At 39.5% G+C, this 16,890-nt stretch overlaps 1 protein-coding gene across 2 annotated transcripts in view; it reads left to right on the top strand.

The window, feature by feature from the left end:
• SKIC3 (SKI3 subunit of superkiller complex) overlaps positions 1-6,036 on the top strand; it is a 46,413-nt gene extending 40,377 nt beyond the window's left edge. For both annotated transcript variants that reach the window (XM_056514816.1, XM_056514817.1), the window contains exons 38-41: positions 565-717; positions 2,418-2,548; positions 3,928-4,051; positions 5,452-6,036. In XM_056514816.1, coding sequence (XP_056370791.1) covers positions 565-717; positions 2,418-2,548; positions 3,928-4,051; positions 5,452-5,529 — 486 coding nt within the window. In that variant the 3' untranslated portion in view covers positions 5,530-6,036. The remainder of the gene's footprint in view (positions 1-564; positions 718-2,417; positions 2,549-3,927; positions 4,052-5,451) is intronic.
• Positions 6,037-16,890: the final 10,854 nt, after the last annotated feature.

Below are 16,890 nucleotides of genomic sequence, written 5' to 3'. Positions count from 1 at the left end.
ATGTGCACCAGAAAGGGTTAATAATTTTTGCCCCCTCTAACACCACACAGTCTTTAGCTAGGAAAAGTCTAGAAGCTTTTGCTCAAAAGCAAGGGAATTGCTTTGTTTACTTGGTGATCCAGCAAAGAGTAGTTCTAAATATGGCTTGCACATCTTCATGCATATCATGTACATGTCGTGGCTGCATCTGCTTCAAAAAAAAGTGTGATGGCTACAGAATTAAAGATAGAGAAGCTAGATTCCTTTTCCTTCTCTTCATAAGGAAATCCAGGACATCTTGTGCTGCCAGAGCAGGCGGCAGCTGAGAGAACCTATAAAAAAAAGTCCATGAGTGGGCTAGGGAACTCTCAGAATAAGTTACTGTAGTGAGGTGTAATGCCAGCTCTGCAGCAGACTAATTTTCCTACAGGGCAATGCACAGTGTGTTGTTGAAATGGGAACTGGGTGAATGGTTTTAGCTAATAGTATGATGTGGTACTCTCATAAATTGAACTAAATGATATTACCTAATGGATGTGTGTTTTGGTGGTTCCATAACTGATTTTGTTGAATGTTTATTTTCAGTGGCTGGCAAAAATATATCAGTCTCAGAGAATGATGACTGGAGCAGAGATGTGTTACAGGAAGAGTCTGCAGTTGGCATCACAGCAGGGCAGCTGGAATGGGAAGTTATCCAGTCTGCTCAGGCTGGCTATGCTTGCACTGGAGATCTGCATGGTAGGATAACTGCATGATTTAATAGAAGTTGGTGGGGTAGAAAGGTTCTGTAGTCATTTAATGAAGCCCCTGTTGAAATGCCTTTACATTCTATGAATGACAGCTAGAGAATAAAATGAGACTTCAAGAGGCAGTGGAGTATTCTTGGTCTTTGTAAGAGAGGTTGCAGTGTAATTATCACAAAGAACCACTTTATGCCTAAAGGCTCAAATAGTATTTTTGCCCACTAAGGCTTGTCTGTAACAGTTTTAGTTTGATCATCCCAATTGACATACCCTTAAATGTCTGTCCTCTTGTTCAGACAGCTACCTCAACAGACGTTTTTTCTTCACTGGTACTTGGAGAAGTCAGTCAGTCATATTTCAAGTATTTTTATGCTCTATGGTCATTTCCAAATAGAATGCCTTTCACTGAAGTCTAAGAACAATCTTAAGGAGTTGTATTTTGTGGAATAAAGAACCTGGGGGGCAAGGTGAACATACCTCTTGGGTCTTGGCAAGTGTTTATTCTCTTCAAGCAGTGTCACTTGAAAAACTTGAAGTGTTTCTGGTAGTAAACTACCAGAATTTAAAGTCTGCTGTAAAATGTAGATTGCGCTGTGATCTTGGCTAATGCTTTTTCATATTTTAATGAATGACCCTGCTGTAATCAAAATCAGGCAAAGCAACCCCATATATCCTCTGAGATCTAGTCAGATTTAATGAGGATAAAGCTGCAAAACTGTTCTCCTTTTTGGAGAGTTGTCCTCAGTTTTTCTCACAAGCCCATTGCTTCCAAAGACAGAATTTGTTAACCAGCAGTATTTTTCTTGCTGTTATTCTGTCAGTTTTTAGTGGTCTGCTTTGTTTCTTATTGCTCTTAAATGCTTTCAGAGGTCTCAAGATACTGTCTAACTTGATTAATACTATTTCCTCAAGGCCTGGCCTGAATTGCTTAAGAGTAAGCAAGACATTGTTTAAAAGTGTGATTAGTATGAGTTTGATTATCCCATCTTAACATTTTAAGTGATCAGGGAAGCTGATAAGTGGATTTTTTTGCATTTCTGCACTGGTTTAATTAAAAGTCTAAAAGCCTGGTGGAAAGCTTGCTCAGGTCCAAGAATGCTCTGTATTTGAAAGTTGCATGTCTCCCAATTATCTTCCAAATGAATATTTGGTCACTATTTCAAGTACAGTAATTTGGATGCTATCCAGACACAATGGGGATAATAAGCTTTTTCTAAAACCAGTTTTTATTTCTTTGCTTTGCTTGTATTCTTAAGATATATGGCTTTTCTCGTAGTTGCTCTGTTAAGTAGCTACGATCTAGGAGTTGGTTTTGACTTCTGGTAAAAAAATGTCACTTCTGGGGATAAATTCTACATTCTAGAATAGTTTTATATATGGTATGAAGATTTACAAGGGTTTCAGAAGCAATACTTCTAAAATTTGTATGAAAAACAGACTGCATAAATTAGCAGGAGGAATGCTGGCAAGGCTAATCCTAAATGAGTTAATATGACTTTTCTAGAACTTCTAACCACTGCTAGTCTGGGTTTTTTTTTTTTTTAACAAGTGTCTTTCTAACCTGCCAAATATTTCTCAGAACAGCTTGAATTAAACCTGCTTTGTAGAGGTGCATATATACTACAACAAAGTCCTTTTTTTTTTTTTTTTAATTTTTTTTATTATTCTCTTCCTTTTATTTTCAACTTCTATAAGGCTAATGTCTCAAATGAACACTGGCCATCCTTGGTTCAGGAGGCAACAACTGAAGCTTTGAAACTTTCTCCTTGTCCCTTGGCAGTTCTGCTTCAAGCCCTGCTACAGTATAATCGCAAAATGGGAGCAAGGTATGCATGGTCTGTTACATTTTCAGTGGAATACAGTGTCTAAAAATACCAGTGGTCATTATCTGCAGATCTAGCTTCAAGAACTTAAAGAAACTTGAAAGCGGAAAATAATTCTTGAAATGGTGTGGCAATTAAAAGAGAGAGGGGAGAAGGGGTTAGTAATGTGGGGAGCAGCCAAATCTTCCATTATTTCAAATAAAAAAAAAAGAAAAAAAAACAAAAAAAAAAAAAAAAAAGAAAAAAAAAAAAACAAAAAACAAAAAACAAAAAAAAAAAAAAAAAAAAAAAAAAAAAACAAAAAACAAAACAAAAAAAAAAAAACAAAAACAAAAAAAAAAAAAAAAAACACCCAGAAAAAAAACAGCTTAAGACAACTTTTATTTTAAAAGCGTGCTGACTCATCAGGGAGACTACACATTCTGAAAAATCTTCTAAAATAGCACAGTGGATGCAGGTATCACTGCCCTGATTGCTGCTGGGGTTAATTTTGTTCCTAAATTGGGCTCATAGTGAAAGATCATACCCATTCCTGAACAGCCAGGTGGACATTTTTGGTGGCTTTTTGAGGAAAAGGGGAAACATTTAGAGAAGGAGTTCTTGGAATCTTCCTATGTTGTGTATTTGGTTATGTCCATTTTGTCTTGTATAGTATTTTTGCTTAAGCTATGGAAAATTGGAGGGTTTTGTAAGGTTTTTGTTCAATAATTCACCTGTTCTGTAGATAATTCTAACAAAATTACTTACTTCTTTTGTTGGCTCTTCAGATGACAGCCTAATGTGATTGTGATGGTTGTTGCTAACAATAAAATGGAAATAAAAACTTAATTACAATCAATCTTATTACAAATCCAGATACTAACTTAGGTGAACAGTGTATCATAAAGTCTAATTGATCTGCCTAGGTGTTTCAAAATACTGAAGCAAGAAATTAATCTTAAATGCAAATAGCAAAAAAAAAAAAAAGTAGCTTCTGAACAGCCTGTTAAATATCAATGTACTGGAAATGTATTGGCTATAAAGGACAGGATGCATAGAACAAGAGCAGAAGCTGATGGAGCATCAGTGAATGAATATGATATTCCTACATGTAGTTATGAGTTTTTACCAGATTTCTCACAACACTGTGAATTTGAAAATCCCTTTGTTAGGTAGATGATGTGGTTGGTGTTGGAAGGTAACAGCCAAATAGAATTTTAGACTTTGTGTGCTCTATTCCAATTACCTTCTCTTCTGTAATTTCACATCTTGTCTCTGTTTGCAGGAACTGCACTAAGAGCTTTTCCATCTATTACTTTTGGCCATTGTTGCTTGCTTTGTTATGTTACATGGGGCCTGTTAAGTTGAATTTGATTTGGGTTCTGTTTTGATTACGTTTCCAGGGAGACTCGGCGAATGTTGGAGAAAGTCGTTTATCAACCAGAGAATCCCAAAACTGTAGTGTCAGTGGCACGCTGGTACCTCCTGCAACATCTGTATGCCAAAGATGATTGTGAATTAATAGATGTAAGACAGTCCACCTTACACAGAACTTCTGTCTATTTACATTTGATATTATACTTGCAGGTGGGAAGTGGGATAGAAGGAGGTTGGCAAACCTGATCTTGAGGTGCAAATGTACTTTCAGTTTTTGAAATCAACACTAATTTGTTTGAATGCCTTCCATTCCTCCATGCAGTAATGAAAAACAAACAGTAAAGTCTCCAGTCCAAACTTGGATCAGTTCTACTGGTGACTCTTCAGTGGACGTGAGGACCATTGAATCAAAATTTTAGCACTAGAAGTGTTGATTCCCTCTAGCCTGGCTGGAGCCATGTTGTGTCCCTGGCCCAAATGATCTGAGCAGTAGAGTGCTGTGTGCTCTGTATTAAGGACTTATATCTGTAACAGTACAATATTTGCAGTACTTAGCAGATGCTACATTACTTTCTGTTGACAGTACATCACTAATGTATTTGATCAAATTCACAAACCTGTGCAGCTCTTCCATGCAATGCAAGTGGTCTGTAATACATTTTGGCTTATAATGAGACCTGCTTTTCTCCTCAAAATCTGAGTACACTCTCCTATCCTCAGTGCTGCCACTGGCTATCAGGTATTTTGCCCAGATTATCAGCTCTGGTGAATTATCAGTTCCCTGGTGAAATATTGAATCCAATACAAGGTACTTTTGGAGGTACATATAAAAGGCTGTAAACAAAAATCCATAGACAGACATGCAGGATAAAAAAAGTAGATTTAATGAGTTCAAAAGATCCTGGTATGATCTCATTGCATTTGCTTCTGCAAATAGTCCCTGCTGATGTGTATGATAATAATGGCTGGGGATTTGCTTGGTTCTGCTTAATGGTTTTCATTTTCAGAATGTACAATGTCATTGGATTGCAAGAGATGTGCCAGAAACTTATGAGCATTAGGTGGCTTTGGCACCTTTTGTAAGGTCCCTAATAGAAAAGCCCAAATATGATATATGGAAAATAAATTAGGGAAGTGTGAATTTAACTGGGAGAGGAAAAAGGATGTGCCAGTTTAATCCAGCTGCAGAGAGCACTTCAGTTTGACATACAGAGATTTATACAAAGGTAAGATTTATACAAAGCAAGAGATAAGTATGTGTCAGCAGGAAAAGAGGTCTGCTTGTGTAATTGCCAGCAGGTGACCACTTGTCAAACTAACCAGTGATGCTTTTACAGAGCATTGGAAGTAATTACAGTCACTATAGTGCAGAGTTTGGATCTTTTAAGCAGGTTGATGTGCAATGTTGAATATTTCCTTCCTGGGGATTATGGGTTAGATGATCTTTTAGCGAAACTGTCTAGCAGGAATTAAAGTACATTTCAGATTGCCATTAAAACACCAACAGTAAGATCTTAAATTCTCAGGTCATTGTTTATTTTTCTCTACAGGTGCTTATAGAAAATGCCAAAGCTAATGGAGATGTTAGAGCTCTGGAGCTAAATGAGAAATTGTCAGCAAGTGCCTAGAATGGACTATCTCAAGCAAAATACTTTTCTGTTCATCCAGTTGAATTAATTCACCTTCCAGAAGCATATATGTTTTGGGATGTTTTATTTGTTATGTCTGACTTACTTTTTTCTATTTCATCAACTGCAGCCTTGTCTTTAGTTTTGCTTTTGCTTGAACAAAAGTAGGTTATTTTCATGTTAAGCACTTAAAATCACATTTATTTTGAAAAGAAAACCCTGAAATTCGCTTTTGTTTGCTCCCCCACTTAAACTTTGCCGCTATTCACAATAGAGTATTTCCCCCTAGGACGCACACAAAAGTACAATATTATCTGCATTGCCAGCCATGCCAGGTTTTCTTGGCACAGAATCTTAACAGCCAAGTAGCAGCCAATTTCTGTCATCTCTCAGTAACTCAGCTGCTGATTACTTAATTGGATGAATCATGACAGTGGTTCTTAAGACATGTTGTTATTTTGCTTTCATGTACATAAAAATAAAAAATGAATAAAGCAATGACTCTGACCTGTGAAAGTTACCATGAGGCTATTCACTCTGTTGATATGAGTCATTTTAACAGTCCTTTTTCTGGTTTGCATCTTAAAATTTCTGTCCAGCAAAGTCTTACCATGGCGTATGGGATCCCATTATAGGCAGGAATGGGCACTTCAAAGGTGTGCAGTGGGCCAGCACTGAACATGTGCTTGCTTTTGGAGCTGGTTGTCCTGGGCTTACAGAAAACAGGATGCTGAGTTGGAGTGCAAGTCACGCACATTAATCTCTGGAGAGTGTGCCATAGGAAAACTCAGCTCAGTGGGCTGGGGCTTCTAGTCTGTGGAGGTAAGACAAAACCTCTAAATAGCAAGAATCTCTCCTTATCTTCCACGTTTTCATTCTCTCACTTTCCTTAAAAAGATTTTCTTTAAATTTAGATTGATTATACTTCCCTTCACAGCCTGCTGTCAAATAGCCTTGAACTATCAGTAATTGCAAATCTTAAATGGAAATGCTGCAAAAGCCAGACATGTGACTCTCAAGAGTAGCTGTAACTTTTTTTAGCATCCTGCTATTAAAAACCTGGAGAAATTCTTGCAGCCTATGGTTTGTATCCTTGGCATATGGTCTTGATATGTGTGCCACCCACTCCAGCTGTGGAAAAGCTGTCATCACCAGCCTCCTGGCAGCACAGTAAGCAACTGCCTGTCCCTGTTAATCCTTCTGTGTGAGCGTTAGCCCAGACTTTGCTAGTACTGAGCCCTGAATACCTTCTAGCATCTAGGAGAACTGACAGGTGACAACAGCCCAGAGATGCCAGCTGAGCAACCATCAGCTGTGAACACTCCATATTAGAAAAAAAAAAGTAGTAGTATGGTATTTTTTCTCTGCAGAGGACCATGAACTTAGTTTTACTGTGAGCAGTGGTGACCTCCTTGAATAATTATAACAGCCCAAAGTTGTATTACATACACTGTAGGAAAAAAACTGCAGAAATCTCTGGCACCTACTCCGTGGAAAGTGCTCAGGGAAGATGAGTTTAAGTTTAAGCGTCTGTAAAATTCAACAACATGAGGTAAAAGTCTTGCTCTTCTAATTTTTAAACAATGTATAGCCTCTACAAAATTGGCGTATTGTAGCAAGTGTGCTGTAACACTGGCTGAACTGATAAATTCATGCAGGTTGAGGCAACTATGTATTTTATATAATGTAGGGCACAGCAAAACACAAAGGCACGTAAGCGTCACTGGTTGGGGAATTGGGAGTCATCATACCTTCCGCTGCTCTTGCTATAAAGAAACATTGTCCAACTATTAAGTTGTTAGGTTGACTAATGCTAAAGGCAGAATAGAATCAGAGCTAATGAATTGAACTTTTCATGCCTTCACATACTAGAGGTTACTCTTTTTTTTTAACCCTATGCTGGTTCTCACTAGAGAGCACCTGCAAGACTCAACAAGGCTTTTTCTTGGTGGTCACTCTTCTGGGAGATCACTTGGATAGCATTTTTTTTTCATGTCTTTCTGAGTTTTCTTTATTTCAAGTTTCATCTTTGTGTTTGTTTTTATTTGATCAGCTCCAGAGATTCAGCTCCAGTGAATAGACTGGAATCCTGTAAAAGAATGGGAGCAATTAATTAAATAGTGGCTGCTTTCAACACACTATTTAATGATGATGATTCTTCATCTCTTCAAAAGTTTCTGACCCATCTTTAGTACAAATCACACTAAATCCAATCTATCCCATTGTCTTATTGAATAGCATGAAAACACAATAGCAGCTTGGGTTGCAAACTCTTTGTTTATTGGGAGCTGTCCTCCAGTACACTAGACAATACCAAGCATGATTACAACCTGATTGACCTCAGGCATGTGATGTGGTAGAAAGACACTGTCTGTCTTTTAAAAAGGGGGGATTATTTGCTTTTAAGGCTATTTTTTTCATTGAGCATTGGGAGTTATTTGTTGGTTTGGTTTTTTTCAGGACCACAGTCAAAAACTCTGTGTTTTCCATCAGATACTGATACATTGCTCTGCAATTTGCCTACCAGATAGCAGAGTTGGTGCTGTGGATTTCCAAGAGTTGTAGGAACTGTAAATACACTTACTCCTCATCTGAGATGGACACTGCTTTGTTGTGCACTACTGGAAGAAGGGGAGCTCAGCTTCACCAGGTGGTAGTGCTGTGTATAAGTGTATAAAAAGGGAGAGATAGAAGTGTGCTGACACAGTTTTTTCAAAAACGGCTACAGAGCACCTGATACACATTTTTGCAACACTGTACAGTCAAATACTATCAATAAAGTCTGAAGAATTGTAGAATTGGAAGCTGCTGTTACCTCACTGATTGTAATAACTTTCAAATTACAGTGCAGTAGCTCTTTGTGTTTGTTCAGCATCTCACATAGGTGTTAACTTACTGGGAACTAAGAACTGAGCAGCCTTTTATTTTTTCTTTAAGTCCTTAAAGTGTAAACATTGCTGTCAACGGCATGTTTTTCTTTCTGGAACAGTTCTTTAATATGGATTCATTTTGTCACTGCTGCAGTCTTAGTTAGTGTTCAACTGAATCACTTCATAGTGCTTAGAGTTTTACAAATTCCAGACACATGTCTGATTTCCACTAACAGCTGCTGAGACAGTCAAGAGGCTGCCTCTGTTCCCTTCAAGCTGTTCTGCATGTCTTCATCAGCCTCCTTTGCCCCTCTGCCCTGTCAGAGGACTGTCAAGGGAAAGCAGTCCTTGGACTTGAGTTTGAGCACAAGCATGGCCAAAGTTTGGTATAAACAGATCTTTTCTGTCCTTATTTTCCACGGGCTTATTTTCAACTTCTTTGAAGTAAAAAACTTTCTCAGCACCAAGATCTTTTATTCTGAAATTTCTTAGCCATGAGAAATGAGAGCTAGCTAGAAGGTCATGTAGACAGCTAAGCCTTGTCCTGTCAAGTTTGCACAAAGACCTTAATTAACAGAAAGCTTAATTTACTACAGCCTTGGGGCAGGGCTTATGGGTGGGTTACAGGTGATGAATGGATTGGAGGTGAAGTAAAAAGCTGGAGTACCTTATCACAGACAACCTGGAAGGTGAGAAACCAGACACTCAGGTTTCAGTTGAGAACATGTAAGATGTGAAATACTTGTGTAGTGATTTTCAGGCTTCTGTTCCTTTGGGGAAAGGGCTGAGTGATTTTTTTTAATAACCTGCTACATCCACTGTGTTTCCACCATCAGCTGCAAATGGGACGGTATTGGGATGGATAAGGTTTGAGCCCCACAGACCAGACCAGTGAGTGAAATCTTCCTTGTGAAGACCATGTGCTCAGTGACTCAGGAGAAAGTCTTTGTAATTTCTGTGAACAGCCAAAATCACCTGGTGAAATGGCTCATGCTTTGTGAGATTCATCACTGTGACTGTCCCCATAAGAAGCAGCTGCCATGTGTCAGCAATACCATCCCACTGCTCCTGCTGCGTTTACTCAATGCATGCTCTACATTGAGCAGCTACAACTCATCCAGTTGCCTCTTCCTCCAGCTACTGTTGGTGGAGAATGGAGAGTAAAGCATTAAAATTGTACAAAAGCATTAAATATGATCACAGCAGCAGGATCTATACAAGAGAGAATGACTGTTGCCCCTATATGAAGGTTCCAGGTCTTCCAAAAAAGAAATGGGTACTCTAAAAAAACCTGGAAAACAGATGGTGAAGTTGTCTTTAAATGGGACTATTACCTTGAAACTCTTGTGCAAAAGTCATCCTGACTTGCAAAGACAGGTGGGCTAAACTTAGAGACCTCTGTGTGGAGGGATTTCAAGAGGGACAGAGTCATTTTAGAGTTTTTTCTTTGTTGGAAAGTGGTTTCTGCAGCAGCATATTACTGTAGAAATATCTTTTTAAAATAAATCGAATGAAATCCCATTCTCACATGGTCTCTATTCATTTTACGCTTCCTCAAGCTCTTTCAGATCTGTCTTTTAAATTTGGCAGTTCTTGCATGCAGTTTTTAAGATCACTTTTCATCTGATGCAACTGCTTTTCATATTTCTGTGGCTTATCAGTTCTTTCTAGTTTTAGTGATGGAATTATCAGCTTTCCTTCTGCTATTTTTTCTTCTCCTTCCTTTAAATGCATAATACAAGTTCATGTGCACATTAACCTGTCTCATGCTACCCATATGTTAAGTTGGTCTTGCTTTCTAATCCCATGTGTGACAGCACTCCATAAAATACAAGGAGAGGTCTGGTACCCCAGAGAACATCAGTCCCTCTCTTCCACAAATAACCAAGTAAACCAGGAAATTTCTTTTCCTGGCTGGGCCAAAACAAAGGTGTTTTTTAATATTTATTTACTTATTTAAATCCAATTATTTGATCTCACACTGTGCAGTGTGAGACTGAATATAAACAACCCTTTTCAGGTTGCTTTCATGAGCCCATCTCCAGCCCAAGCTTTCCAACCAAAGAAGTACAAAGAGGTGTAAGCCCAGCTCAGCTGCTGGCACGAATAAGGAGGCTGAGCCCTGTAAGAGCTGCCTGTGCGAGGGATGGCAAGCTGTCCCCTCCCACTGCTGAGCCGGCACAGCTCTTGGAGGCCGCTCCCCTCGATGGTGCGCTCAAACCCGAGCTGCCGTCACCCACCCCTTGCTCTTCACGTTGCGCTGAGTCCTCTAGTCAACTCCAAATATTTTCAATGTGGTCAAAATCCTCTGCCTTTCTTTAGCCATTGCAACACAAAGGAGTCCTGTGGCTCTGCCTCCCGGGGAAGGTGTTTGCAAACCTGGCAGCACCGTGGAGCGGGAACACGCTCCGAGTTTACAAACACTGCTGCGTGGCACAGGTGGCCGAGGGGGTGAGTCATTTCCATGGATAACTGAGCTGCTGCCCTGTGCTCCCGGGATAGCTCCATCTCTCACCGATAGCTGCCAGCCCCACCATCCCCCGGGATGGCATTCCTTCCCAGACTGACGGCAAAGGAATGTTACACATCACTCACCAAAATCAGGTAGGTCAATCAGTAAGGCAATTTATTAGTTCATTGATAAGGGGCAGGCAGCGCAGAGCTGGGGATGTGGGGAGTCTGTGCTCCACCAACTCGTCTGTCTCACCCCTGGTCACTGCCCCTTTTATAGGCAGTGTCCTGGTGGGCTGTGACATGTCCCCTGTGCTGGTACAAGTTGGAGCAAGGCTGAACATGTTGGCCAGCACTCAGGCAGCAGTGGCCACAAGCCTCCACAGGGCATGGGCAAGGCTGGAACATGTAGTCAGGTTACACTCCCAGCAAGCAGGTAACAGCAGGGACTGTGGGAACCCAGAGTATTCCTCTGGCTTCCCTGGAAGGTTTAAGAACCCCCTGGCGAGGTCCCCAAAGACCCTGGAATGAGACCCAGGTGTCTCAGGGGCTGGATTTAGCTCCTTGGAACAATTTGCCAGCACTGAGAGAAGAAGTGCAATCTGCAAAAATAAATAGAGTGTAAATTAGACTGTTAGAATGTAGAATAAGTAGATTTCTGTAATGTTTATATTAAGGGATACGTGGCCAACATGGAGAATTTGGGGGGTGGATGCCTCTTCCTCCTCCTTCTCCGTGTCATCCATGCTGGGTGACACGCTGGCACTCTTAGATTGGATGGGGACAAAGCTGGACAGTTTAACAAAGCTGTATTGTATTGGAAAATAATTGTAAGTACCTAGTATGTAATTTAGACTATAAAAGATTAGTCCTGCCTCTGCCAGGCAGATTCTGCCATGGACGTCTAGCGAGCAAACCTCTGTTCACTGGACAAAGCATTCCTGAGATAAGGAAGAATAAACAACCATGAAAACCTCTAAGAACAGCCTCCTGCAGTCTCTCATTGATGGGCATTGGAAAGAGCTGGGTTCCAGACCACCTGCATGTCCACCTAAGGTGATGTCAGGTCTAAGGAGACACCTCAAGCAGGGACAAGCCTGCTCATGTCCAGACAAGCCCATGCTTTTCTCATACAGAAGAGTGGATACAATTCATTGTTATCATGACAAAATAATAAAAACACATAAAAACAAAGAAAACTCAACAAATTGTAACAAAGTGATTTAAACAAATATAATAAAATTAGATTTTCTTGTGTCTTATGTTTGTGCTTCACTTTGGAATCAGTATTCTTGTTTATATTGATTATAATGACACGAATCACTATGTGACATCTCTCTGAAGAGAGCTGCCAAAGCAGAACCTGCTGAGCAGAGCTGCCCTCCTGGAGATCATTACCTGCATTTCTCTAGCACCTGTGCTGAGGGTTCCCTCAGCTCCCAGAGCCTGAGCTCTGCTTCCACTGAAGCAACATGCAAAGAAAGGAGCACCATACATGCCTCTGTGTTCATGTATAAAAAAATGCATTCCTTATTCAAGAGGAGCTTTGGAATGTTTAACTCCTGCTAATGCTGTATTTTTATTATTTTTTTTTTGTCACAGCAGTCTGTCTTGGAGGAGAGTAACCACACTTATTGGTGTGTTTTCTGCAAAATAATCACAGAATCTGTTAGTGGAGGAAGGAAATTCAAATTATAGTTTTTAGATACAAACTGAGAAGTCAGAAACATTTTTAATATCTTCCTGGTTGCACTAAGTGATTGCCTTGAGCACAAAAGATTATCACCAGGCAGAACAAATGGAGATTAAAGTCCAGGAGCATAATAGTTCTAAGCAATTTCTGAATCTGATTTTGACCTGCAGCTTTCATCCTGATGCTAAGATACAGTGATCATGTTTTAATCACTTTTGAATTCTGAAGTGGAATTAACTGCACATGGCAAAGGCAGAGAAGCTTTAAAAGCTGTGAAGGAATCAAATGAAGGGCTTGGTCCTGTGCCAGGCACTGACTGCTGCTGTGGAACATGAACATGCCACGTTTAAGTTTAAAACATAGAACAGACAATCTCTTCCTCTTCTGAGCTTGTCAATGAGTGATATTGGATGGTGCCCTGTGATGGCACCAGTGCCCACCTTGGGACAGGGAAACACCACGGCTGAGTGCACTGGGGTTACACAGACATAAAGTGATGCCAAAATCCAGGATGACTTCCTTTCCCAGGGTGTCCAGAGCTCTGCCTTTAGAAACAAAAACCTCTTAGATGAGGCTCAGGCCCTTGAGCAAAGGATTGAACCCTATTTGCAGAATTCTCTTCCATTCTCTGATTATACCCTGGCTATAAGTCAGTTTTGCTGGCAGTGCCCTAAGGCACCTGGTTGTGTGCTGGATCTCAGGCTCTGTGCACATGGTTTGGTACCTGCTGGGGTCAGGAGTGCTGCTGCTCCTGGAATGCCTGGAGGCTGCCCCAGTGCAGGGGTGTCATCCAGGAGAGTCTCAATAATCTCTTCTTTACCAACTTAAGCAGCCAATGCCTGTGCTGGGCTTGGTTTTCCTAAGAAAATCCATGTCAGTAGCACTTCTGTACACATCTGGTGAAAAAGTAGGTGATGCCTGAGGTCATTTAGAATACTTGTCAACCTAAACTTATGACTGTGGCTCTGTCAAACTATGGAGTACTCTTGAGTCACTTGAATAAACTGTTTAAATTACTCCAAATGTTCTCAATAGCTTCCTAGCAACTTCTAAATTAAATTTTTTTAAATTTGAATTTTTATATTGAAGGTTGTACCCACATGCCAAAATATGATTTCTGCAGTACATCTACTTTAGGAAAATATCTGAGGGGTGAAAAGTGTTCATTTCACATTTCAGTTAACTCTGTTTGAAGAAACTGCACCATCCCACTTAACATGGATTGCATTGCTGGGCATCAGAGGGGGCAAATCACTGGCAGTTTGAAAATTGAGTTTGTAAGGATAAAAAATGCCTGGAAGTAAAGCAAAAAGAAAATACAGAGTTGCCTTTAAGGCAGCAGTAGGACAGACATGTGAAAGCCCACACAAAGGCATTAGAGCAGGCAGCACCTGAAGACAGGCAAGTGTCACAAAAATTTAAATGTCATTGTGTTAGTTTCTAAAACATGCTTACAAGAAAGCAACAATCACTTGCAATTTGTGTGGGCCTCAGTTAGGATAAAAAGCCTGCTTACTTCTAGCCCTTCTAGTATTTAATATCACTTTCCAAAAGGATGTTTGAACTGAAGTATTTCATATAGAGAGTGAGTGTTAACATCTCTGCATCAGTCCAATGAAGTGATAATTACTGCAAATGTGGTAAAAAACCTTAATGATAGCAAAATCCATCCAATTTGTGTGTTATCTCAGTTTGCTACAGGCAGAATCTTTTCAAAATCATGGAATCATAGAATGGTTTGGGTTGGAAGGGGCCTCAGAGATCATCTTGTTCCAGCCTTCCACCGTGTCCACCAGCTTGCTCCAAGCCCTGTCCAGCAGTTTCACCAGTTCCAGGGAAGTGTTATCCACAGCTTCTCTGAGCCACCTCTGCTAGTGCTTCACCACCCTCACAATAAACAATTTACTCCTACCTTCTAATCTTAACCTCTTCTCTTTTACATCCAAGCAGTTCTCTTACAGAAGCAGCCTGTTGAGTCATTTTATCACTGTCAGTCATTTAAGTAGTTCTAAGATTTAATTTTTCAAGAATAAAAAAATTGTGGCATTGGTTTTGTTATTCTGACAGCTGTGGTCAGAAAGTTTGCTTCCAGAAGCACTGACCTTTGTTCAAAAGAAAATAAAAGGGTGCTGTGATAGTGTGTGGGTGATGCAGAGGGAAGGAGAGGTCTGCAGGCACTGCTTGCTACACAGTGGTATCCAGCACCCTCTGTGTTCCAGCCCAGACACCCTGGATACTGCAAAAATTAACCCTGTCCTGACCAGGAAAAGGTGAAATTTCCTGGCTGGAATAAGGTGAATAAATTATGCAGGAACTTGAATCAATGCTCTTTGTTCAAAGGCTCAAAACCAGACCCTGGCAGCTGGCATCAGGTTGGAAAAGGAGAAAGACGGAAATATTTGTACCTAAAAATTAGTCATTTGAGACTGTGTTTAGGCAACTTAGAAAAGATTTGGCAAAGTCTGCCTTGAGGAGAAAGGGAAACTGTGGAAATAACTGACTTTTTGTGGAGTTATTTAACAAATACTGAAAATTACTGTTATGAATGACACTAGCAGTTACCTTGGGAGGTTACCTGGCCTCTGTGGCTCAGATCCAATAAGCACAATGGTCTTTTTGGGATGCAGATCCTGCCAGCCTTGGCCAAGGTGCTGAGGAGGATGAAGGTGGCTTGAGGGACACATTTGACAATGACAAAATTACTATTATTAATTATGTAATCGTTTCATTTTTTAAACTTTCTCCAATTAGTATCCCTCTTCCATGGAGCTTACCAAAAAAAAAAAAAAAAAAAAAAAAAAAAAAAAAAAAAAAAAAATATATATATATATATATAGCAGGGGTCAGGATACAGATTCATAGAGTTTATCACACTCTTTGGCCCAGCAAAAATCTGGAATACTAATAAAGAGATACTGGTAGACATTTAATAAGAGCATACTCCAGTAGTACTTCAGTTAATTTTCATATATAAAAATAGATCTACTGGCAGTTGAAATTACTTTAGGCAGTGGAATGCAGTTATTCTAACCTAACTGACTCCAAGAAATAAGAGATAAGCATCCACTCTTCTGTCAAGGGTCAAATTTCTCAGCAAGGCTCGATTACCATGAAATCCTGCAATATGTTTAAAGTTAATCTGGATTTCAGTAACAATATCAGTTTGTACATTTACAGCACAACTGCAGACCTCAGTCAAAGATGACTGGGTCCCAGACTGCTGCACATTAATTGAACAGATAAGTGGGGTTTAAAACTGATTTTGATCAAGTTTTATGGAATAAGACCCAGTCTGTTCCAGACGTCAAATTTTATTTCAGTTCTATAAAAAGAGCACATAAATCTGGTAGACTTCTGAAGCAGTAGTGTAAAAGGAGACAGATATTCCCTAAAGAACATCGATTTTTATTTAGATTTTATATTAACTGGAAAAATACCTCAATATTTAGTAAATAAATTCTTATTTGTTTGCTAAATAAATAAAATTTTATTTATTACTTTGTATTTTATTTTAAATACAACACCAACACATCTTAGTGTCTACAAAACCTCCTCTCTTCAAGATTCCTATTTCTGAGCACAACTTTAGTAGGTTCTCATTAGCTTTTGATAAGCTCAGCTTTTACTTCTATTCAATTTCCAGTTTCTTTTCTGACATTGTTTGGTTTGTCCTTCCCTCTTAATATTGGTGACATTTCTTGTCTCTTTCACATCATCTTGATCCCTGTCATTTACTGCTCTCTGTCTCTCTGTTTCTCCTTCTCTCTTCCAAACTTTTATTCATTGACCACTTTAGCTTGTTATTTCCTCACTCACTTATATTCATTTTCCTTTCTCTTGATGAGAATTTTTCTCTGTTAAAGTCCTAGTCTATTTTTACTGCAGAATAGAACTCAGATTAAGTCTTACTTAAAACAAGACTACTCAATTGCTTTACCATTTTAAGCGGTGTAACTATTTTCTTTGAAATATTGTTAGTGAAAGAATGTTATAATCTGATTTTACTTTTTTTGCACTAGGTCTTTTATTCAGTGCTTAGCTGTTTTCCATTGCTCTGAATATGGGTGCCAGATACTTTCTTTCATTGCATCCTTCCCTGGGGCTCCCAGCTCTCTAAACATTCTTAAAATTAATGTCTTACACCAGGGTAGATGTTAAAAAATAAATCACAAAACTTTGGGCACGTGAGGCTTTGCAGCCACTCCAACCAAGGTGTGCCCACCTTTCTCCATCAGCAGCACCCCTGCCCCAGGCAGCTGTCTCAGAAGAGGGTAGATCTGCAAATGCATAAAGATTTTTTTCTTTCGTACATTAGGCAATTCACAAATTAACCACAGTTACAGGTTT

This window comes from Oenanthe melanoleuca, chromosome Z (genome assembly GCF_029582105.1).
Source record: "Oenanthe melanoleuca isolate GR-GAL-2019-014 chromosome Z, OMel1.0, whole genome shotgun sequence".
Classification (NCBI taxonomy): Eukaryota; Metazoa; Chordata; class Aves; order Passeriformes; family Muscicapidae; genus Oenanthe; species Oenanthe melanoleuca.
Note: the sequence above shows the minus strand (reverse complement) of the source record. Positions and strands in the feature narration are given on the sequence as shown.